Source organism: Choloepus didactylus, chromosome 7, assembly GCF_015220235.1.
Source record: "Choloepus didactylus isolate mChoDid1 chromosome 7, mChoDid1.pri, whole genome shotgun sequence".
NCBI classification, from domain to species: Eukaryota; Metazoa; Chordata; class Mammalia; order Pilosa; family Megalonychidae; genus Choloepus; species Choloepus didactylus.
The window spans coordinates 81,772,782-81,797,770 of record NC_051313.1 but is presented as its reverse complement, the minus strand read 5'-3'; the positions used below and the strand labels follow the sequence as shown (position 1 = coordinate 81,797,770).

Here is a 24,989-nt window from a genome sequence, read left to right as displayed (position 1 = left end):
TCACCAGATAACCGAGGGCAGCATCTGGTTTAGAGGTTTGTTACCTCTCTGAATTACTGTTCCTATTTCATTTTTGTCCTTTGAGAATTTTCTGTATTTTCTTTCCAGTTCAACCATGGATTAAAAGCTATTTTTAAAAAATACTTTATACAGCATTATCACTGTTTTGTAGTAGTAGGATTCTTTGGCATATATATATATATATATGCATATATTCCCCTGTCTGAATTTGTTTGTGAATTTAGTTTTTGTATTTTCTTAAAATGAATAAGGAAAAACTTTTCCATTGTATATATAAGTGACATTTCCATTCAGTAAATATGTATTGGCTACTACTAAGGAGGTGTATGTCTTAATTACCTTGATAAACTATTCATTTCTAATCCTCTCTACTGTTTGGAAGAAAAGAGGAGTCATGTACAGAAATAATAATAATATATGGTAAAAAAATATATATGGTAAAAAAAATGGTAAAAAAAATTGGCTTATGAGTGATCAAATGGAATACTATGAAATTGTAGTAGTATAGTAAGGTTTCATCTCAGAAGTGATTGCCCTAAACATACATGTTGTAAAAAGGTTTCCTGAAATAGATGCCATTTTTATAGAACCCTATTGGATGGATAAAAGGCCTTTGTGCTTGAATTTAAAGATGAAATGAGGCTTTGATTTTCTAACCATTATTTCTTAGCTTAAAGCAGATTAAATTAAGAGCTGGCAAACCAGTTTTTATTAATAAAATTTTATTGGAACAGTAACCACACTCATTCTTTCACATATTATCTATGGTTGCTTTCTCACTATAAGGCAGAATTGGGTGGTTACAAGAGAGTCTGTATGGCCCGCGAAGTGTAAAATATTTACATTCTGGTCCTGTACCAAAAAGGTTTCCCAATATCCTATGCTCTGTATTATAGAATAAAACTATAGAGAAACTTTAATTAGCCCAGCTTTTCTTTTTTATTTATATTTATTTAGATATATTTGATTTGGTACCCCTCATAATAAAGCTTTATTAATTTACTCTTTCTTTGCTTAAAGTTTATTTTTGTTTCTTTGATTGGAAATACGTCTTTGCTCCCACTCCTTAAAAAGTCATTTTCTTTTATAGAAGTTATAAGATTTCCAATGTTAATCTGTGTGGTAACTTTTGAATTAACAAATATCCATGGTTATTTTCCACCAGCTTGATACTAGATTAATGGAATTTAAACCATAAAAAATTTAGTGTCAAATAACTCATTTGAAATAAAATATCATAGAAATCCTTCTGTGAACTGAAGTTAATTCACATTTAAGTCAGGAAGAATTTCAGATCCTAAATTATGTTATGTGCTAGTGCATGTATGTTTGCTTTAATTATAGGAATTAAATAGAAAAAGTGTCAACTGGCAACTCAGAAAGGGATTTTAGAATTTTAAAAGTGATTGTTAATGTTCTGCTCCAGAGCTGTTGCTATTGAAAAAAAATATAATGGAATGCCAGTACTTCAAACACTGCAGTGCTTAGGCCTAACTTATTTTATTGTGTGTCCAGAGAGTACCAGTTCCCACAGTTATCTTACATGGAGAGCATCAAGTAAACTGCCTGAATTAACAATAGCTCGTGTGTACTTTGTGTCCTAGGGAATACTCACATCCAGCAAACTAGCTCAGATACACATTTAATCAGCCATTTCCCAGGAGTTTCTTGTTTGGTGAAATAGTCAGTGACTATTGGCTGGGCCTAGGACAACTCTTTCAGCTCTCATTTACAAAACCAAGACATCATTTCACTGTGAGATTCACTGGATGTTCTATGTTCTATACAGAATAGCAAATAGCTTCTGTTTGTACCAATTTAAGATTGAGGGATTTGGACAGATTGGGAGGTGGGGACTTCAATCATACGTATTAAATGTAAGCATTCTTAAGGGAAATTGATGATTGGTTGCTAATAGTTATCAATAAAGAGTGTTAGCAACCCTCATACATAAAACCTGATAGAGATTTTTAAAACAAAACACAAAACATTAGGGTATGCAAAAATCTGAGTAATTTCAAGATGTATTTTGGAACTCTTAATGTGACATGGAAAGATTAGCAGGTTCAAATATATTGTATATGCGAACTTGCTGTATGAAATCAGATACTTAATGCTAAATAGATAAGCATTCTCCAGGAATGGGGGTGAAGGAAGATACTTTGTTGAAGAAGGCTTGTCTATCAATGCAGTTTAAATTAGTATTTTTCAAAACATGCATCATGCTCAGATAGTGGATCATGAAATCAATTCACTGACTTATCTTTTTTTAAATTTTTATTTGGTATTAAACTAAAATAGAATAGAAAATATCAGAGTATATCATATAGTTAGGCTAAGTATTTTGTGTAACTTTTGTTTCATTTATAAACACACATGGGGCTAGATGTAAAGTGTTGAGTTCTTAGTCAAAATATTTTGAAAACCACCTGTCTAAAAGAACCAGAGGTGTGAAGTGGGTACATGAATCTCACTGCTTGGAACAGTGACTATATAGGATCTATTATACATGATTCAGTGGCAGTCAGCAAAATTGGGGCTAGTGGAACATGTGCTAGTATATTTCTTACCTTTAGAGGTAAGGTAAGTGGGAAAAATAGCTTTGTACGTCTTGCTTTGGTTCAATAGCTACATTCCCATTTTGTTAAGAAAAAATGTTGTTGTTTATTTTTGCTTTTGTCTTCCATCACTTATTTAGTTTGCCACCATTTTCTCTTTTGCCCAGGAGATTGCATCAGCAATTTGAAAGCTATAAGGAACAAGTGAGAAAAATAGGAGAAGAAGCGCGGCGTTACCAGGGCGAGCATAAAGATGATGCGCCAACTTGTGGAATTTGCCATAAAACAAAGTTTGCTGATGGGTGCGGCCACCTGTGCTCCTACTGCCGCACCAAGTTTTGTGCGCGCTGCGGCGGCCGCGTGTCTCTGCGATCGAACAACGTGAGTAATCCAGTGCCCGCAAGGGGCGCTGGAATGCCAGTATATCCGTTAACCCTTCCTAACAACAAAACGCTTGCTTGATATAAACTAGACACATAAGTAAATATACACACTAATACACCTCTCCAGGTTTTGTTCTTGTGTTTTCATAAGGTTTTAGTAGTGGAATCATGATGGAAAAAAATATAAAGGTATTTTAAGTATGTGCAGATCTTCATAAATCCCATTCAAAAATAAAAGCAGATTACCTGTGGGAATAAATTTATCTTCTGAAGAATGTAGTAAATGCAAATTTAGTATCATGAATTATAAAACTCTTGAAAGTTGTCATGGACCAATTCTTGTTAAAATGTTTACTTTTAATTTCTGCAACATTGATTTCAGATTGAATGAAGGTAAAATGCAGGGTAAACTGCTGCTTTAAATTTAACCAAAGATAATATAAAAAGCATCATTAGCATTTATGATGAGTAATTTCATATTTGCTATTATGTTAAAGAAATATGCTAGGTTCATCTCATTTAAATCTAATTATTTAAATATTTAAAGAATATAAAAAATACACTTTGGGGGGATTTGTTTATTTGCATTCCTCACTTTCTTCTCTATGAGATATGTTCTCATAACTGATACAGTATTTTTATTTGGCTTAAATTAGAGGTACTTCTCTTTCATGTCAGTGCTTTAAATATATGCAATTTTTGTGGCATTAGAATGTTGATATATTAGGGCCAAATATTATTATTTACAAGATATTAGGCTAATTCTAACAAATATTTAGTCTAGAATACATTTTACTGTTGTATTTTATTATATCCCCATGATAGTACAGTAGAATTACTTACAGGGATGTCTGGGTGGGGTTTTTGATATAGGTTCTGCAATATAATATAGAGCAACTGTGATTATCAAATACCTGATGAATTCCCAAGTATTTCTTATCTCATCAAATATAGAATTTAATATGACATGAAGTTATATTTAAAAATAGCATGAAAGTTTTAAACACTCTTTATATTTTCCTAACTGGGAAAATCACAGTTAAAATTAAAAAGAACCTTCCAACTGACATTGAATTTTTTGGTAGTTTGTCTGAGTTCTAAGTAGGGTATTCTAAAATCTTTTCTAATGGAATTAAGATTCTCAATATAATAGATAACATCTTATACTTTAAGATGAGACTACTATTAGCTCTGTGAGTTTGGAGGATAATTCTGTCAACAATTTCTTTGTCTATGAAACGGGATAGTAACAATTACTTCATGGTTGTTATAAGAAATTAATAAAAATAATATCTGGGCCTTTCTGACACGCATTTTTTAAGTTTTCGTTGGGTTCTATTCTTATGGTCACATAAGTTTTCCTTTTTCCCTCCAAAAATTTATTCGTTAATCCACCTTAAAGTCTTTCTAGAATAAGCTTGGGTATCAAAATAGCGTGGCCCATAAAAAGTGCATAGGATTGATTTGTAAAGTTTCCCCTTTTAATGCCCTTAAACACACTACTTTGGAATTCATTCTAACGGACAAGATTTGGGGGTAATATTCAAAATCTTTAACAACCCATGTGGTAGGGGCACTGGCCAATCTGAAAAGGTGCTGGCAGTAAACAGTGGGGTCCATGTCAGCTGAGTGCTAGTGCTGTCTCAGTGCCCATAGCTGTTGAATCTAATTAAATTCCCGTTTTAGGTTTGAGACAAGCCAGTAGCAGTACAGTTAACTATATATCAAAATTATTAAGATCAAATTTTGGTTTTATAAAGGAGGTTATGTTTAAGGGAAATGGACCTAGCAGTTACTTATACTTTGGAGAGGACACCTGGGCCTAATGAGGTTCATTCATCTTTATGAAACATATCCAACCTTGGACAAAATTTTTAAAGGAACAAAATAAAAGGAAGGTAACTTAAAATATTTAATCTTGGGCTTAAGACAAAAAAATTCTATAAAGTTGATTTTCCATGACATTATAAATATTGAAATGTATATTACAAATAAATATATGACTTTGGGAATAGTTTATGACTACAGTAGTTAACATATTTCTCTTCCCATTTATATTTTTTACAAACATTTCCTATCCTTAGATGATTCCAAATTGTGACTATATTTTAACAGTAATATTTCTTTTTAGTAAGAGGTACATAACATGTGATAGTAGATAACTTTCTTTCTGAATAATGTCTTAAATGTAGATTTAATTATCCAAGTTCTAAAAATTTACGAAATTATCATGGCCAACTCTTGTGTCTAACCTATATCTGAACCTGTGTCTGTACGTTTTCAATGCAGGACTGAATAATGGATATTTTTTAAGAAGAGTAACTATTTACTTTTCAAAATAACTGTGTTTTAACACTTTGAAGAAATAGGTAATTGTTTTCTTTAAGTTAATTAGTAATGTATGCCTTACTAATTTTTTTCTCTTTTTCTTCTTTCTTTACTCTGCTTCTGTGGATGCTTTCTCAAAGGAGGACAAAGTGGTTAGAATCCATGCTTTCTTTTCTATCATTTGTTATTATAATGTTGTAAATGTTTTGCTTAGCGTTGTTAGTTAATCACAATATTTCAAAAAGAAATTGTATGCTAGGAAGAGTTCACTACAAGTTCTCATGAAAACGTTAAGGTGAACACTTAGAAGCATTACAGATTTTGATATTTATAGGCAAGTTTGGACAGTTTTGAGTTCATGAGGACATTGATATTTTAATATGACATGTTATGAGCTCATTTTGTCCTCTTAGCTCTTTTAGGACTCCATCAGCATTCAGGAACAATAAGCTCTAACAGGCTCTATCTTTTTCAGCACATAGTAAATGTATAGTCAGGTAGTTTGAACATTTATTGTGGAAGGAGTGGAATATACTAGAGGAGACATTGGATCAAATTAAAATCAAGAACTCAAAATATAATTATTTTTCTGTGTAACACAAGTAGCAGAATTGCCTTATTGACCTGCCTGTTATCTTTCCTTCTCCCTTGCACATAGAAATCACTCCCTAATGGAGTAAAAAGTCACTTTAACTCTTATCAGCCATAAGAAGCACAGTGGCTGTTTGTATTCAGGAAGAAAGAATCCAAGTGGAACCTGCATGTTAGCCTGTCCTATGTTTCTATATTATACACCTTTATTTTGTATGAAATACAACTTTCCCACAGCTCATTAATGTCCAAATATGAGACTAAGGCAACAAGTATTTTAGGTTCAATACATCAACTCAGCTGCCGTTGTTTTTTAAAATATTTAAAAATTTTAAATGATATGTACTGCAGTGAATAAGTAGCAAGCAGGAAATTAAAATGAACATTAATTTGTGTTTCTAAATTTGATGCTAGTATATTGTATCAATTTCTATTATGAAAAAGAAAGGAAAATATTAGGGTGAACAATTATATAGGGCTGTCTTATTTTCACTACAAGTGTTACCTGTACCATTGGTGGTATGTGAGATCATTTTAGGTGCTGTTATTTTAAGGCAATAATGCATTGTATTAGGAAAAAAAATAAAATATCACATCTGTGATTTCATGAATACTATTACATTGGATGACTCTATATTTGAAATGTAGATAATTTAAATTCCTTTAAAGAAGAGTATTTGAAGTAAATAATAATGCTAGTGTATACAAATCTGATGGTAAGATTTCAGCTACTCCTATAGAGCTGGCCAGACTTTTCTTCCTTTGCACAGTGCTTCCCAGAATGGGGTTGTGCCGGTTTGAATGTATTGTGTCCCCCAAATGCCATTATCTTTGTGGTCTTGTGTGGGGCAGAAGTTTTGGTGTTGGTTAGATTTGCTTGGAGTGTGCCCCACCCAGCTGTGGGAGATAATTTTGATGAGATGTTCCCATGGAGGTGTGGCCCCACCTATTCGGGGTGGGCCTTGATTGGTGGAGCTATATAAATGAGCTGACTCAAAGAGGAAAGGGAGTGCAGCTGGGAGTGATGTTTTGAAGAGGAGCAAGCTTGCTAGAGAGGAACGTCCTGGGAGAAAGCCGTTTTGAGGCCGGAGCTTTGGAGCAGATGCCAGCTGCCTTCCTAGCTAACAGAGGTTTTCCGGAGGCCATTGGCCATCCTCCGGTGAGGGTACCCGATTGCTGATGTGTTGCCTTGGACGCTTTGTGGCCTTAAGACTGTAACTGTGTAGCGAAATAAATCCCCGTTTTATAAAAGCCAATCCATCTCTGGTGTTTTGCATTCTGCAGCATTAGCAAACTAAGACAGATTTTGGTACCAGAGAAGTGGGGTGCTTTTGCTGCTGAGTTTGCAAATACCAAACATGTTGGAACGGCTTTTTAAATGGATAAGGGGGAATTTCTGGAAGAGTTGTGAGGAGCTTGACAGAAAAGGCCAAAACTGCTTTAAAGAGACTGTTTGTGGAAATATGGACTCTAAAGATACTTCTGATGAGGACTTGAACAGAAATGATGAATGTGTTGTAAACTGGAAGAAAGGCGATCCTTGTTTTAAAGTGGCAGAGAATTTGGCAAAATTGAGTCCTGGTGTCAGATGGAAGGAAGAATCTGGAAGCAACAACTTGGAATACTTAGCTGAGGAGATCTCCAGACTACGTGTGGAGGACGTATCCTGGCTTCTCCTTGCAGCTTATAGTAAAATGCGAGCAGAGAGAGAGAAACTTAGAACTGAACTCTTGGGTTCAAAGAAACCAGAAGTTGATGGCTTGGAAAATTACGGGCTTCCAGTGGGTAGAATCCCAGAAGCTACAGCCCAACCTGAGGACAAGCCAAGATTGGATAAGGAGTTAAGCAGAAAGGATTTGTGGAAACTCCTATTGTCTGATGGCTTTGACCCCTGCATGCTTCATGCAAAGCCAACAGAACTTTTGCGAGAACTTTATAGATGGAGCCATTGCCGGTCTGGACTGGAGGAGACAGACAAGGAAAAAATTAAAGGAAAAATCTCTTCAAAGACAGAGCCATGGAGGTTGAGGTCTGGAGTCAAGAGGTTTAGGGCTGGGAGAGCGGAGCAGCCCACATGCATGGAAAGGGTGAGTTTGCCCTGGAGGTCGAGGGCGGGCTTTCCGCCTCGATGCTCTGGAAGAGTTTTGCCACCTCAGGTCCCAAAGAGGGTGGAGCACATTTCCAGGGAATTGGGGAGAGCCTGGCTGCCACCACACTGTTCTGAAGGGGTTGAGCGTGTGACCCGGAGATGGAAGGGAATCCGGGAGCTGCCCCGATGTTTGAGGAGGGTGGGGCCGAAAAGGTGGTCTCCCCAATGTGTGGAAATGTTGGAGCACTCACCTAAGTGTTTGGAGAGGAACGGGCTGCAGAAAAGGCCCTTGGGAAGGGTTAGGCTCCCACTCTCTCAAGCCCCAAGGATGCAACATTGTTCTGTAAATGACTCTCGGACTTTGAAATCTAATGGACTTTGTCCTGTGGGTTTTAGGAACTGTTTTGCTCCTGTTAACCCTGTTTTCCTTACTGTTTCTCCTTATGGCAATGGAAATGTTTATCCTATGAATGTCTCTCCTTTGTATATTGGAAGCACATAACTTGTTCTAGGTTCACAGATCCACAGCTAAAGGAAAATTATGCCTTAGAACTGACCAAGCCTAAACTGATTTTGATGGGATTTTGTACTTAACTTTTGTTACTGAAATGATTTAAGTTTTTGTGATACTGTGATGAAATGAATGTATTTTGTGTATTTGGAAAGATAATGTCATTTTGGGTGCCAGGGGGTGGAATGTGCCGGTTTGAATGTATTGTGTCCCCCAAATGCCATTATCTTTGTGGTCTTGTGTGAGGCAGAAGTTTTGGTGTTGGTTAGATTTGCTTGGAGTGTGCCCCACCCAGCTGTGGGAGATAATTTTGATGAGATGTTCCCATGGAGGTGTGGCCCCACCTATTCGGGGTGGGCCTTGATTGGTGGAGCTATATAAATGAGCTGACTCAAAGAGGAAAGGGAGTGCAGCTGGGAGTGATGTTTTGAAGAGGAGCAAGCTTGCTAGAGAGGAACGTCCTGGGAGAAAGCCGTTTTGAGGCCGGAGCTTTGGAGCAGATGCCAGCTGCCTTCCTAGCTAACAGAGGTTTTCCGGAGGCCATTGGCCATCCTCCGGTGAGGGTACCCGATTGCTGATGTGTTGCCTTGGACGCTTTGTGGCCTTAAGACTGTAACTGTGTAGCGAAATAAATCCCCGTTTTATAAAAGCCAATCCATCTCTGGTGTTTTGCATTCTGCAGCATTAGCAAACTAAGACAGGGGTTATTCACACTTCTTATGATTACTGGCTGTGTAAGGAGAATTCGTATGCGTCTTGTGATTCTCAGGCCGAGAACAGAGTGGAAAGCCTGTAAAATACAATCACTTTCAATTAACTTCGATGAATTGCCTTTCCAGTTCAAGGAAACTGAAGCGAGATTTTTCTGAGTCATGTTAAAGAGAATAACTGAGCATTAAACAAAGTACCTGGTTGCCAGTTCTTTATTCCTCTGAGCCCTTTTACTTTCAATAGAGAAATTATAATTTACTCATGTGTGTGTATGTGGGGGCAGTATGGGTGGAAAAGGAAGAGGAATAAGGGAGATTAAAACTTTTCTAAAAGCTATCTCCATCTCAATCAATACAGTAATGCATTCTACTTAGTCTATTAAAGTTGGGGAATAAATATGACTAAAAATGCTAGTACATGTGATATGAAGACTTAAGGATAGCTAATGTATAAATATATTCTTTGTTAAGTGCAACAAAAAGCATTAATGATCATATATTTTGAAGTCCAGCAGTATTTTATTTTGAAACTTCACCCTTAGCCTAAAACATCTAATAATCAATTAGAAGGTTGTATACTTGCTTATAAAGGAAACAGCTGTCATAAAGAATCACTTGCAATGCATATGTATAATAGCTTCTAAGAGGAAATTATTTAATACAAGTTCACATTCTCATAGGTAAAAGTATGATTATGATTATATTTATTACTTCATTGAAAACTCTCTTTGAGGCGTAAATAAGTAGGAATACTGCAGAATTTCCCATATTCTGTTCAAATTGCTTTTATCTTTGTTTTGTTCTCTATTTGGTGGCTGAGGATTGAATTTTGATGACTCCCTCAATAATATTGACACTTACTGCTAGCAGACCAGCTAAAAACTAGCTAAATCGAATCTTCCAAATTCAATTCCTTTGGAATCTCCTGTAAATGTCCATCAGTAATTTTTTTTTTTTGCATGTATGGGGGTCTTGTTTATGAATGTAGCAACTTAAAATGTACTTGTTATAATTCTAGTTGATTTTCACAAAAATCCAGGTTTTATAAGTTAAGAATATTTCATAATAAATGTCACCATTACTCTTAAAATTAGACCACTTCCATTCACTTACTTTTTCAGACTGAAATCTGCACGTACCTACCTTTTCAACTTCATGTGTAAAAGAAATTATTTTTATGTCAAGACAATAATTAACGAGGAGCTATGTTTACGGAGTCATGATTTTTTAAATTGGCTCTTCATAACTTTTCACTGATGTTTGTTTTTAGAAACCATCCTAGATGACATGTTGATGAAGCAAATATATTTTTGTAGAGAAAGCTTATAGAAGTTGGGGGTAGTGAGGTAGGGTGCCAGCTGAGCTTGAAACTGGTGTTATCATAAGTGTTACCTGTGGAATAATTCCTAGACAGATTGTTAACCATACAAAGTATTTCTCCCTCACAAACTCTGCTCTTAAATACCAAAGTGATGATTTTGTTTGTTCTTTCACTAGGTTTAGATAAAGGAAAGCAGTCAGTAGAAGCATAATTTTTAAAAATGATTTGCATGATTGCATCAAATATTATTCCTATTATGAAAAAGTTTCTCAGAGTTACCTGTATTCAGTCCATGGCATGATGAAGCCTTGATCATAATTTACAATCTTCATCTTTTGAAAAAAGTTGACTGTAAGAGTTTGCCTGGACCCACTTTCACATCCTCTTTTTTTCCAGATGCTCTGATAGATTGTCTTTGACAGAATGTTCTTTTTGAGAGACTTCCCAGGAGAATATTAAGGCCTAAAATTTTAAAGCTTATAAATATAAATATGTCAATAAGGAAATGATTAGAGTGTATCAAGGGTACAGCTTTCATTAGGTGATTTGGTTGAATATATTTTTCAAAGTGTTTCTTCTCATTTCTCAGTGTTTATCCTAGAGGGGACTAAAACTTCAAATTGCAAACTCCTTTTATATTAGGTAATTCAGAAAGTTGGGAAATTTTTATTCCAAACCTGTTTGCGGAGTTTGCTACTTTGTTTTTCTCATGGATACAGAATTTTAATCTCATATTTAGCATTACTTCTGTGAAAATGTTTGGTAATATTCAGTAATTACTAGTGAGTTTGTATTACTGGTTTTGCCCCCAAATAAATTGCCTTTTAATTCACTCATAAAATCTGTTTTGGGACATGATAGTTCTTGTTTTGTTTTATGTATTATAATATATAATTTATGGTGATATCTCAGATTACCTTGACCTCACATGCAACTGTATTCTGCTGTTATAACTTCAACTTTATCAAAGATGCTACTGAAACATAGGCTATGAAATCTATCAACACATTTCCCTCAAGAATGTCATTGGAGACCTTGTCAATCATGTCAGCTAGGGTACCCACAAGAAGTGTGGCATAAATATTCCTACAAATACTAGTAGAAAATATTTGCATCCACTGAAGTACTATGTTTCCTATTCTTTGAGAGTGAGCATTAGCCCATGAGCCTACCTCCCTTTTGGCTTTGTTAGGAGGAAGCATAGAGCTCAGCCAACATGGCTTTGTGTGTCAGTTTGTATGCTCTCTTCCTGTCACAACTTAGCACTCTCACATTTTCCTCCATCCTTTCCTCCACTGTTACCTATAAGCTGTCTCAATACTTTTGGAAAAAGATAAGATGTAAAGAGATAAGAAAATATACAAAAATGAATAAAACAGAGAGGGGTATTTTTTTCTTAAGTCCACCTTATGTTTTTTCTTAGATTTTAGGGTAAATGTTTCCCCTTCCTCTCTGGCTGAATAAAAATTATATTTACTTTCCCCCTCTTTCTAAAGAATTATGAAAAATCATTAAACAAAATCCGTTCTCTTTTCTCCACCCTGTTTTTGAATATATTCTGTGCTGTTTCAGTCATGGCTTCCTACTGGGTTATATCCAGCCTGATGGACCTTTGGCTCACACCCTGATGGGGTCGCTGGGTCAGCTCTCAGGTGTTTGAAGTTGGCCAGGCCTGGGTCAATGGATGAACCTACAGACTAGAAAGCAGGAGACTGGGTGGGCTTAACTGACTCAACTATATTTATTAGAAATCTTTGCTTGAAAATATTTCCCATTGAAATCTCCATTATTTCAATTTTGAGGTCTGCTTCAATAAAAGCTGTTTTCTTGTCAGCATCAAAGTTCTCTGCATACAAATCTGCCCAATGGTGGTGGTCATTGGCAGTTTATTTAGATTTAGATGGCATAAAAGCCTTTTTTTTTTCAAACTGGAGTATAGTTTGTAAGCTTTATATCAGTGTTAATTTTTTTTATTTTAAAAACAAACTCTCCCGCTTTCCCTTCCCCCATTGCCCCAGTAATGTCTAATCTGCTTTCTGTATCTGCACATTTGCTATGTCTAGTCATTTCTTGTAAGTGATGTTATACGATATTTGTTTGTGTGTGCCTTGCTTATTTCACTGAGCATAATTTTTCAAGATTCTTTCGTGTTGCACCATGTCTCATAACTTCATTGTTTCCTGTGGCTGAATAATATTCCATTGTGTATATCTACCACATTTTGTTCATTCATTTGTTGATGGGCACTTGGATTGCCTCCAATTTTTGGCTATTGTTAATAGTGCTGCTATAAACATTGGTATATAAGTATCTGAGACCCTTTTTTCAGTTTCTTTGGTATATACCTAGAAGTGGAAGTGCTAGATCATATGGTAATTCTGTGTTTAACTTTATGAGGAGGAACTGCCATATTGCTTTCTACAGGAGCTGCACCATTCTACATTCCAACCAACAATGCAACTTAGTTCCAGTTCCTCCACATCCCCTCCAACACTTGTTATTTTCATATTCTGGGGAGGATTAGTGTGTTTCTGGTTGTACATATGCAGGCCAGTTGAGTATTGTTAAGCAAAAATATGACTGTTATTGTCTTTATTTAGAGATTAAGTGTGGTTTAAGGTGAAGTATATGGCTGGCAGGTTGACAAGGAATGGACTGTGGTGGGATGGTTACATTCATGTGTCAACTTCGCCAGGTTTTGGTGTCCAGTTGTTTGGCGTCAAGTTGTTTGGTCAAGCAAGCACTGGCCTGATTGTTACTGTGAGGATGTTGCTCGACTTAAATAATCAGTAAGTTGATTGCATCTACGGCTGAGTGTATCTATAATCAACTAAAGAGATTGACTTTAATAATGAGGGAGGTCTCGGCCAATCAGCTGAAGGCTTTAAAAGGAGAAGTCATGATGTCAGCAGTCAGAAGAGAGACTTCCCATCTCTGCTTCAGCCAGCCAGCTTCTCCTGGGGAATTCATTGAAAATCTTCATTGGAGTTCCCAGCTTGCAGCCTGCCCTATGGAATTCGGGCTTGTGCATCTCCACAGTTGCATTAGACAATTCTTACAAAAATCTCATAATATTTACAAATGTCTTCTGTCAGTTCTGTTTCCCTAGAAGACCCTGACTAATACAGTTTTGGTGCTGGGAATGCTTCTTGAGAAACAGGATCTTAAGGATGAGCTATATGAATTGGTTCTGGGGTTTTTGGAATTGGTTCTCTAATCTGATTAGATTCAAAGGCACTAATGACTCTATTTCCAATAATCAAGATGGCACTTATGGTCCATGGCATGAGTTGGAGATGTGCAAAGTATCACCACCATATATGGTTACTCAAATGTCTAAAAGAGGCAAGGTTATGGGTGAAGAGTGTTTTTGACACCCTAACAGAGTTGCCTGGAGGTAAAAAGTAAATAGTATTGGCTGGTTGTTCCTGAATACACTTGATATATTGATTAAAGAAAGAGATGAGTTTAAGGCTTCAAATTTGCAACTTCAGCACCACATGAAGTATGTGGAAGTTTCTATGTGTACCCTGAAAGAAACCTTATTTCATGTAGCCACATACTGGATATTTTGGAAAACCAGACCCAGAGTCTCATTGTGTGAGCAGCTTACAATGTAAAATAAAGTCCCAAACTTGGTGGAAATATTGAAACCTTGTATTCTGCTGAGTCTTTGCCAGATAAACCTGTAATAGTCTGCCCTAGAGTGGAGGAACCAGCCACCCGACCTCCAGTATGCTCTGAGGAAACAGCCTGCCAACCTCCAGTCTGCCCCATTACTTGGAGAGGGCAGGCCTTCTGCCCCATTATTCAGGAAGAGTGCTGCTACTTCAGTCTACAGAAGGGGTGAAGCATATTCCTTGGGGATTGTGGAGAGTCTGGCCATCACCCTGCTGCTTGAAGAGGGTGGAGCCTTCACCCCAGTGTTTGGGGAAAGCATAACTGGTATACAAGCACTTGGAAAGGATGGGGTTGCCACTTCATCAGGCCCAGAGGACAAAACATCGTTCCGTTGATGACTCTCAGACCTTGAAATCTAATGGAGTATGCCCTGCAGGGTTTCAAAATTGTTTGGGACCCATGACCCCTGTTTTCCTTCCAATTTCTCCTTATGGGAATGGGATTGTTTATCTTATGCCTTTTCCTCTTTTGTATATTGGAAGCAGATAATTTGTTCTCTAGGTTTCACAGATCCACAGGCAGAGGGAAATTGTGCCCCAGGACAGACCACACCTATAACTAATTTTGATGAGACTTTGTAATTAGTGTTGCTACTGAAATGACTTAAGGCTTTTGGGATATTGTGATGGTATGAATGTATTTTGCATATGGAAATAACGTGTCATTTTGAGGTCAGAATAGAGTATAGTGATTCAAAGCTGTATGTACCCCAGAAAAATATGTTCTTAATTCGAATCCACTCTAGTGGGTGTGAACCCATTGTAAGTACGATCTTTTGGTGAGACTACTTCACTTAAGATGTGACACATATCATTCAAAATGGGACTTAATCCTATTACTGTAGTCTTTTATAAATAGAATGAATACGCAAGAGAGAGGTAGAGAGGTAGGGGTAGAGAGAGAGAGAGAGGAAGAGAACCACAAAAGCGAGAGAGAGAGAGAGAGAGAGAGAGAGAGAGAGAGAGAGAGAGAACCACAGAAGCAAGAAGCTGAAAGCAGTGAAACGGGGAAGAGAAGGGATACTGCAAAGGCGCTGCCATGTGCCTTGCCATGTAGCAGAGGAGCCAAGGACCGCCAGCAGCAGGTCTTCAGAAAGAAAGCATCACCTTGATGATAACCTGATTTGGACATTTTCTTGACCTCAAACTGTAAGCTAATAAATTCCCATTGTTTAAGCCAACCTGTTTCATGGTGTCTGCTTTAAGCAGCCTAGGAAACTAAAACGTAGAGCTTGCAGCAATTTTTTCTTAATCTGTAGGTTGTCTTTTCCCTGTCTTGATAATTTCCTCCAATGCACAAAAGTATTAAATTTTGATGAAATCAGATTTATCTGTTGTTTCTTTTGTTGCTTATACTTTTGGTGTCATATCTAAGAAATGATAGTTTTGCAAATCAGTGTTATATATGGACACATATAGTAGGATTAAGGGAGCCACATTGGGATATAGAAAGATAACCTTATGACAATAAGGAGAGAGCTGTGGCCGGAGCAGCTTTTGCAAAGGGAAAGGCCAAACCACAGACAAACTCCCTGGTAAAGGGTGTTAAACACCTAACTGCAAAAAATCAAGAACCAGGAAGCATCAGGATGGGAGGTAGAAAGGACAGGATAAGAATGAGCAGGTAGAAGCAGGCCAGATCTCAGTCACAGTTCTATTTCACAGCCATGAGCCATAACTTAGAAAAATGGACTGCCTAACAGGTTCAAGCACCAACAGAAATAAAGAACTTAGCTTAGAAACTGATTTTTGAGTCATTGCGAGCTTTACAAAATGCATCCTTTATAACTCTTGCCTCAAGAATGCAAAAATTCTAATCATTCTCCTACAGTTCAGTTGTAAAAGCCAAATACTATACTCATGGGAAGCCACAAAGCACATCATGAGTTCAATAAACATTTATTAAGTATCATAAAGAACTATTGTATAGGCGTGAGAAAGATTTAAAATAGTACATGTCCCCTCTCTTAGATGACCTCAAGATGTCATAGAAAGGCAGAAATATAGACAAATAATTACAGTGCAACTTGATAAAACCAATATAGAGGCAAAACCAAGTAGTCCAATATAACACTGAGCATATGTGAGATTAAGAGATATTTGACTCTTTTCTCTACCTTTGAAAGGTCCTTTATTGTTTAAGCATAAGATCCCAAATTATCATTATTGACCCCCAAACTCTTGATTATCAGGTGCCTGCCAACCTCTCTACTCCATCTCTTGCTACTTGCTTTTGCACCCTACATCCCAGTCATTGTTTTATACTTGAAATTCCCTTTGTCTTTGGAAGAGCTATTTCCTCATCCACTGAGCATTACCTTGTCCAGACGGTTTTCCCTGACTTATCCTTTTCCTCCCACCATGCCTCAAACCAGGGTCAGGTAAGATCCTCTGTTTCAGTTTTCTTCATACCAATAAATTAATAAATATCTCTGTTAGATCACTTAATAACACTGTATTAGGTGTTTGCTTGTCCAAAATAAACAGCTGCTATGGGAAGAACTTTCTCTTAATCTCTGTTCTCTAAAATATCTTGCACAATATAGATGCTCAATATATGTTTGTTGAATTAATACCTGAAAAAATGCAAAAATGGATAAAAGGTCAAACATGGAGTCAAGCATTCCTAATTTTGGTCACCGTTGTATCCTCAGTAGCTAGCATAGTGCTTGACTGACAGAAGGCACTCACCAAGTATTTGTTTAATGGATAAATGAAGAGATGAATGAATTCATATGAATTGCACCACTGAGGTAACAGTCCTGTTGAGTTTCCTATGAAATCTGGGTCTGCACCTCTGACAGATATGAGGCCCATAGCACAGTGTTTCTTTCTTATGCCTATTCTGTCCCACCTAGTAACTAAGATACTGGGCAGAAAGACCAGAAATACTCGATAGTTAAAAACTATTAAAACCTTAAAATTCTAAAACAGTAGTTTCTAAAATGACTGATCGTTCTGATTAGAAGTGAATCCCTCCCCCTTTTTGATAGATATTTCCCTCCTCTCTGTTTTTCTAAATTCTGCAATAAATTAGGGCCTGCTTAAAAAAAAAAAAAAAAAAAATGAAAAAAAGTGAAAAAGTATGCTCTCTGATATTCCAAAATTTATAAGAATTTCAATAGACTTAAAAAAAAAACTTTGAGATATAATTTTGCATTCCACACAATTCACCCATTTGAAATGTGTAATTCACTGATTTTTAGTATTTTCACAAAGTTGTGCATTCATCATTTAAGAACATTTTCATCATACTAAAAAGAAAATCTTTACCCATTAACAGTAAATCCCCTACACCCAGCACTTGGCAACCACTAATAAACTTTCTGTCTCTATGGTTTCAACAATTATGATCATTTAATACAAAGAGAATTATAAAATATATGACCTTTTGGGTATGACTTTTCATAGATACCCTTTATCAGGCTGAGAATATTTCCTTCTATTCCTAGATCATTGAGTGTTATTGTGAGCAGGTGTTGGGGTTTGTAAAATGCTCTTTATGTGTCTTGAGATGATCAGATGGCTTTTCTACTTTATTGATTCAGTTTATTACATTATTGATTTTTGGATGTTAAACCAACTTTGCATCCTTGGAACAATTTCATTTGGTCATGGCATATAATCTTTTAAATATATTATTGAATTATTATAATAATAATTATAAATATATTTAATATATTTAATATGTTATTTCATAGATTATTTCTTGAGGTTTTTTTAGGTCTATATTCATGAGAAATTTTGAACTATACTTTTCTGTGTTGTTTTTGTCTGATTTTTGTATATGGCCTCATAGAATGAGTTGAGAAATGTGTCCTCTTTTACTGTTTTTAAAAGGAATTCTGAAGAATTGATGTTAATTCCTTTTTAAGCTTTGAAAGTATTCAGTGAAGCAATCTGCTCAGGACATTTCTTTATGTAAAGTCTTTTCATTACTAATGGGGTAACTTTGAATTGTAGGTCTATTCATAATTTCTTTCTTCTTGAGTTAGTTTTGGTAGTTTGTATCTTTCTAGGAATTTTCCATTTCATCTAAGTTTTCAAATTTTTTTATCCTAGGATTACCTTAAAATTATTTTTATTTCTGTAAGGTCGATAGTCCCTTGTTTCACCCTGATTTTAGTAATTTGAGTCATCCCCATTTTTTCTTAATCAGTCTAACTAAAGGTTTGCCAATTCTGTTGATCTTTTCAAGGAGACAACTTTTGGTTTAATTGATTTTCTCTATTGTTTTACCATTCTATATTTTATTTATGTCCACTCTAATATTTATTTCCTTTCCTCTGCTTGCTTTAGGTTTAGTTTGCTCCCTTTTTTCTGGTTCTTAAGGTGCAAGGTTAGATTATTGATTTCAGATCTTTCCTCTTTTTAATGTAATTATTTGCAGCTATAAATTTCCATCTAGACACTGCTTTTTTGCATTCCATAAGTTTGGTGTTCTGTTTTTTGTTTTTATTCATCTCAAATTATTTTGTAATTCCCATAGTGATTTTTTTGTCCCGTTTAGTAGTATGTTGTTTAATTTCCACATTTTTTGAATTTCCAATATTTCTTTCTGGTTTGATTTCTAGTTTCATTCCATTTGCATGGAGAACATAGTTTACATGATTCAACCTTTTTAATTTATTGAGGAATGTTTTATGGTTTACCACGTGGTCTGTCCTGCAGATTGTTCCATGTATGCTTGAGAAGAATGTGTATTCTGCTATTGTTGGGTAAAATGTTCTATAACTATTTGTTGATTTTTTTAAAGTACATGTCTTCCATATTCTTGCTGATTTTCTGTCTAATATATTAAGATTCTTTGTTGACTTTGCATTGTTTAGTACTTTGAGTGTGTCATCCCACTGCCTTCTGTCCTTCAGTGTTTCTCTTGAGAAGTCGAGGTAAGCTGTTAATTTTATTGAGGCTCTCCTATAGTTTGAGTCATTATTCTCTGGCTGTTTCAAAAATTTTTCTTTGTCTTTCAGCATTTCAACTGTGATGTGGGTAGGCATGTATCTTTTTGTGTTTACCCTATTTGCAGTTCATTGAGCTGCTTGGATGTGTAGATTGGTGTTTTTCATCAACTTTGAGAAGTTTTCAGTCATTATTTCTTTGAATATTCTCTTTATCCCTTTCTCTCTTCTCTTTCTGGTACTCCAATTTATGCATATGTTTTCATACTAAATGATGTCTCACACTTCTCTGAGACTCTGTTCATTTTTCTTCATCCTTTCCCCATCAGATTCCATAATCTCTATTGGTCTTTCTTTAAGTTCACTGATTCCCTTTTATGACAGCTCAAATACGTATTTGAGCCCCTCTAGTGAAATTTCAATTTGGTTATTATACTTTTCAACTCCAGAATGATGTGCTTCTGTTTTTTAAAATAATTTCTGTTTCTTTATTTTTCTTCTCTACTTGATGAGACATTGTCATCATACATTCTTTTATTTCTTTCAGCCTGGTTTCCTTTAATTCTTTGAATATATTTATAATAGCTCCTGTGAAGTGTTTGTCTGGTTAGTCTGAAATTTGGGCCCCCCAAAGGAAATTCAGTTGGCTTCTTTTTTTCTATGAATGAGTCACACATTCCTATTTCTTTGTGTGTCTCATAATTTTTAGTTGAATCTTAAGCACTTTAGATAATATATTGTATATATTGCAGTGACTTTGGATACTGATCCCTACTTCCAACCCTGGGGATTGCTGTTGTTTGCTTCTTTTTGTTTATTTGTTTAGTGAGTTGGCTGGACTCTTTCAGTGAAGTCTATTCCCTGCACCATTCAGACTCTTGATTTCACTCCTGGGACACAGTTTTGGGCATGCACATGGTCATCCTGATCCCCCAACCCCCACCCTGTGATAACAGTGGGGTTTGTTTTTTTTTTTTTTAATTCAGTTTTATTGAGAAATATTCACATACCATACAAGCATCCATGATGTACAATCAACTGTTCATAGTACCATCTTATAGTTGTGCATTCATCACCCTAATCTATTTTTGAACATTTTCCTTACACCAGAAAGAATCAGAATCAGAATAAAAAATAAAAATTTAAAAATTTAAAAAAAAAACCTCCCATATCACCACCCCCCCATCCCACCCTATTTTTCATTTAGGTTTTGTCCCCATTTTTCTACTCATCCATCCATACACTGGAAAAAGGGAGTGCAATCCATAGGTTTTTCACAATCACACTGTCACCCATTATAAGCTACACTGTTATACAATCATCTTTAAGAGTCAAGGCTACTGGGTTAGAGTTTGGTAGTTTCAGGTATTTACTTCTAGCTATTCCAGTATATTAAAACCTAAAAAGTGTTACCTATATAGTATGTAAGAATGTCCACCAGAGTGACCTCTCGACTCCATTTGAAATCTCTCAGCCACTGAAGCTCCTTTTCGTTTCATTTTGCATCCCCCTTTTGGTCAAGAAGATGTTCTCAATCCCATGATGCGAGGTCCAGATTCATCCCTAGGAGTCATACCCTGCGTTGCCAGGGAGATTTACACCCCTGGGAGTCAGGTCCCATGTAGGGGGGAGGGCAGCGAGATCACCCGCCAAGGTGGCTTAGTTAGAGAGAGGGAGGGCCACATCTGAGCAACAAAGAGGCACTCGGGGGGGACTCTTAGGCACAATTATAAGCAGGGTTAGCCTCTCCTTGCAGCAACAAGCTTCATAGGGGCCAGCCCCAGGACAGAAGGCTCAGCACATCAAGCCATCAGTACCCGATGTTTGTGAGAACATCAGCAACAATCCAGGTGAGGAAGTCCAACACTTCTGCATCCTCCCCCAGCTCTTCAGGGGGACCCCAAATATATATTTTTATTCTCCACCCAAATTACTTTAGGATATGTTGCTATTTCGTTCTAATCTATACAGACCTACCATAGCTCACTTCCTATTCAAAGTTCCATGCGATTGTAGTGTTTGAACAAACTGACTGTAGAAGTTATATTGTTTAGAAAATATAGATCCTACACCAAATACATCTCTCTTCCCTTGGGCTCACGTAAGTTGAAGTTTGAACACAGTCAGTTTCAACCTTTACCCTTTGGCCCGATTTTCTCTAGTCTTAACCAGATCTGCTTTATTCATATCTCTAATTGAAGTCTGGGCTCTGTTTCGTTGTTTTTTTTTTTTTTTTTTAACAGTTGCTGTATGCACTAATACTGATATTCACATCTTCTGAGCTCTAGCTTTGAGTTTCAGGTGTAACACAGATACCCAGTGTTCTAGAGACCAATCAGGTTATACATTAAGGGATCAACATCTCAGAGTTTGGAGATAGCCATTACAATTCAGGAATAGATTTGACTGCTGTAAGAGCTTATGATCTAGGGACCATTACAATAATCATTTCCCTGTTAGGCTGTGCTCTAAGATTTAATTCTGAGTTTACACATTGTAGTTAGTCCATATTGGTGAGGCATTAACAGTATTTGCCTTGGTTTCTGGTGTACTTCACTCAACATGCTGTCTACAGGATCCATTCACCTCGTTGCATGTCTCACAGCTTCACTCCTTCTCGTAGTTGCTCAATATTCCTTTGTATGCATACACCACAGTTCACCATTCTGTTCCTCAGTCAGTGTACCCTTAGGCCACCTCCACCCATTGCAAATCATGAACACTGCTTCCACAAACACCAGTATGCAAATGTCCACCCATGTCTCTGCTCCCGGATCCTCCAAATACACACCCCACAATGAGGTTGCAGGACCCCATGGCCCCACATACTCAGCTTCATGTGGAGCCACCACACTGACCTCCAGAAAGGCTACACCATTCTGCCTCCTCATCAACAGTAGATAGGTGCATCCCTCTCTCCATGTTTTCTCCAGCACTTTTACCTCTATTTATATTCACATAACATACAGCCATCCACAGTGTACAGTCAGTTGTTCATGGCATCATCTTATAGTTGTACATTTATCACCATGGTCAGCACTTGAACATATTGATTATTATGAAAAAGTGTTTTTTTTTGGTGAATAATAAAAAAGATAATAAAAATAAAAATAAAAATGTCATAGAATACAATATAATAGTAAGGAAAAAAAACAATACCACTACCAAGATTCCCGTATTCCTCCCTTATATCCCCCTCTTATACACATTTAACTTTGTTACATTTGCCTTTGTTACATTTAATGGAAGCATACTGGAATGTTACTGTTGACCATAGACTCCAGTTTGCTTTGATTATGTTTTTTCAAATACCATCTCTTTTTGTCAATACTCTGGATGGTTGACATTCATTTGTTCTCCCACATGTGAGAACATTTTTATATTTGTACATTTAGCAACAGTCATTGGCCACTCCAGTTTTTGCCAAGTTATACAGTCCCAGTCTTTATCATCTGTCTTTACCTCTGGTGTCATACATTCCCCTATCCCACTCTTTCAGCTTTACTCACAGATATCTTGGTTCCATGTACTTACAATACTGTGCTACAATCACAGAGTATTATGCTATCCATTTCTGGATCTGTACGGTCATTTCTGCTGAACATTTCTGTAGTCCTTCAGCATCATATGCCTGATCTCTATCCTCTTTCTATCTCTGGTAGCCTGTGTTATTAGCTTTTAACTCTCAAAGTTTGCTTATTAGTGTTATTTAAGTGAGACCATACAGTATTTGTCCTTTTGTTTCTGGCTAACTTCACTCAACATAATGTCCTCAAGGTTCATCCACGTTATTATATGTTCCATGTCTTTGTTCTGTCTTAAAGCTGCATAATATTCCATCATGTGTATATACCACAGTTTGTTTATCCACTCATCTGTTGATGGACAGTTGGGCTGTTTCCATCTCTTGGCAATTGTGAATAGTGCTGCGATAAACATCGGGTTACAAATGTCCGTTTCTGTCTTTGCTTTCAGTTCCTTTGAGTATATAACTAGCAATGGAATAGCTGGGTCATATGGCAAATCTATACTTAGCTTCCTGAGGAACCTCCTTGCTATAACAGTGGTTTTACCAGACTTTCTTTAACAGTGCTTCTTATTTTCTGTTCCCCTGTTAATCTTCTGGTTGTTCTGTCTTTCTTGGTATCACACTTAGCTTTTATTTTCAACTAATTGCTAGCCAATGCTATATTGTTTTCAACAAGGTCCTATTGTATGATTTGCTTTGTAGTCTGTTCTAATTAAATTTGGGCTCCATTGCCAGGATCATCTTTAAAGCCTATCTTTGATGCTTACTTTATCCAGGTAGGGCTCTTCTTAGCTGGCTCTATCTTTGGTTCTCTCTGTTAAACTTCCAGCTTGTTTCCTGTTTTACTTGTTGCTATCGTGGAGCTATCAGCTCATCCCCAAAATCACCATTATTTTGATAGCATCAATATATGAATTTTCTGAACCTCTATTCCAAATAAATTCAGTCCCCTTAACAGAAGGTATGGCACTCTCTGTTCTTATGCCCTGCCTATTCTCTGGTCAAAACCCCTGCACCACTACTCTGCAGCCGGAGGTGGGGACAGCATCCCCTTCTCTCAGAATGACACCCTTGTCTGAGCACGGTACTGGGTGGTGGCAGTAGTGCTGATCTTCTCAACTTGGTTCTTCTAATGGAGAACCTCCACCCTAAGAGCAGGTTTGATGAAGGGAGATCAGAGCCCAGTCTTCTTTTCTTGTTACACCTGGGGTAGAGCTTCTACCCTATGACTGGTGGCTGGATGGAAGAAGGAAGTTCCTAACCTCTCAGCTGTACTTCCCTGGAATAGAGCCTCTGCCACATGGAGCTATGGAAAGGAATGAGAAATACACATCCCCCTCCCAAGGAAACGCTCTAGCCCTTGATTGGGGGAGAAGGAGCCCCATGTTCTTGGCTGCACCCACACAGAGTAGAGCTTGGTGAACCAGAACTGGGGAGGAAAGGAGTGGAGTTTTGCTCAAATTCCACAACCTTGCTGTTCTTACCAAAGTTTCATAGATTTTCTTGAATAAATGTTTCTCCATTTGTTGTTTGTCCTTAGGGAAATTTCCAGAGTTTTTAAATGACTTGTTTTTTTTTTAATAATTGTTACCAGTTGGGATTATTTTGCTGAGGATGGGGTCTACAGAGCTCTTCAAGCTGCCATTCCAAAAATCCTCCTTAGTTAGACTCTTCATAGTTCTTTCTTAACTTTCATACATTCGTACATCAATTTTTTCATTCAATTATTTATTCATTTGTAAGTTTCTCTCCCATCAGGAATCTTACGTATATATTTTTTCTTTCAGAATTACTATCCAAATTCTTTCAGTAGTTTTGAGATTGATATATGCCAAGATGCATTCTTTCTGTTCAATTGAATATAAAGGTTATTCAGTATTCAAGAAAAATGAATTACATTTAATCACAAAGGTCACTTTGTGTAGTAAAGTAACCACCAGAAGTAATGATGATAATTAAAACAAAGTTGTTTTTCTGAGTAACATGCACTCTGATTCATTCATTCCTTTATTCAAGAACTCTTTTTTTCCTCATTTTTGTAATGATTATATTAGTCTCTATGGTGTATATAAAGATGTGAATCCTTCTTTCAGGGAACTTTTTTAGTAGGTTAATCTTAAATATATGTAATATATATTAAATATGGTATAAATTATACTAGTAATATACAAATATTTACTAGTATATACTATAATATAAACTATATTAATAGATATTGTTTATTTTAAATATAATGCTATTTTGACATATAATAATTTTTAATGGACCATTGGATTAAATAATAACTAATTAGCTAAAACCTCCTGTTAGTTTGTTTACAGGATGACAACTGCAGTAATTCTATCAACATCCCTATTCAAACCTTTT

General features: G+C 36.4%; 1 protein-coding gene across 45 annotated transcripts in view; it reads left to right on the top strand.

Annotated features, from left to right (window-relative positions):
• RIMS1 (regulating synaptic membrane exocytosis 1) overlaps positions 1–24,989 on the top strand; it is a 567,640-nt gene that overhangs the window by 207,130 nt on the left and 335,521 nt on the right. For 42 of the 45 annotated variants that reach the window (XR_005217800.1, XM_037842314.1, XM_037842363.1 and 39 more), the window contains 2 exons: positions 2,747–2,960; positions 5,431–5,442. Coding sequence is in view for 44 of the 45 variants with exons in the window: in XM_037842314.1 (XP_037698242.1) it covers positions 2,747–2,960; positions 5,431–5,442 (226 nt within the window). In the remaining variant the exon portion in view is untranslated. The remainder of the gene's footprint in view (positions 1–2,746; positions 2,961–5,430; positions 5,443–24,989) is intronic. The other 3 variants (XM_037842364.1, XM_037842321.1, XM_037842315.1) reach the window with 1 other exon arrangement.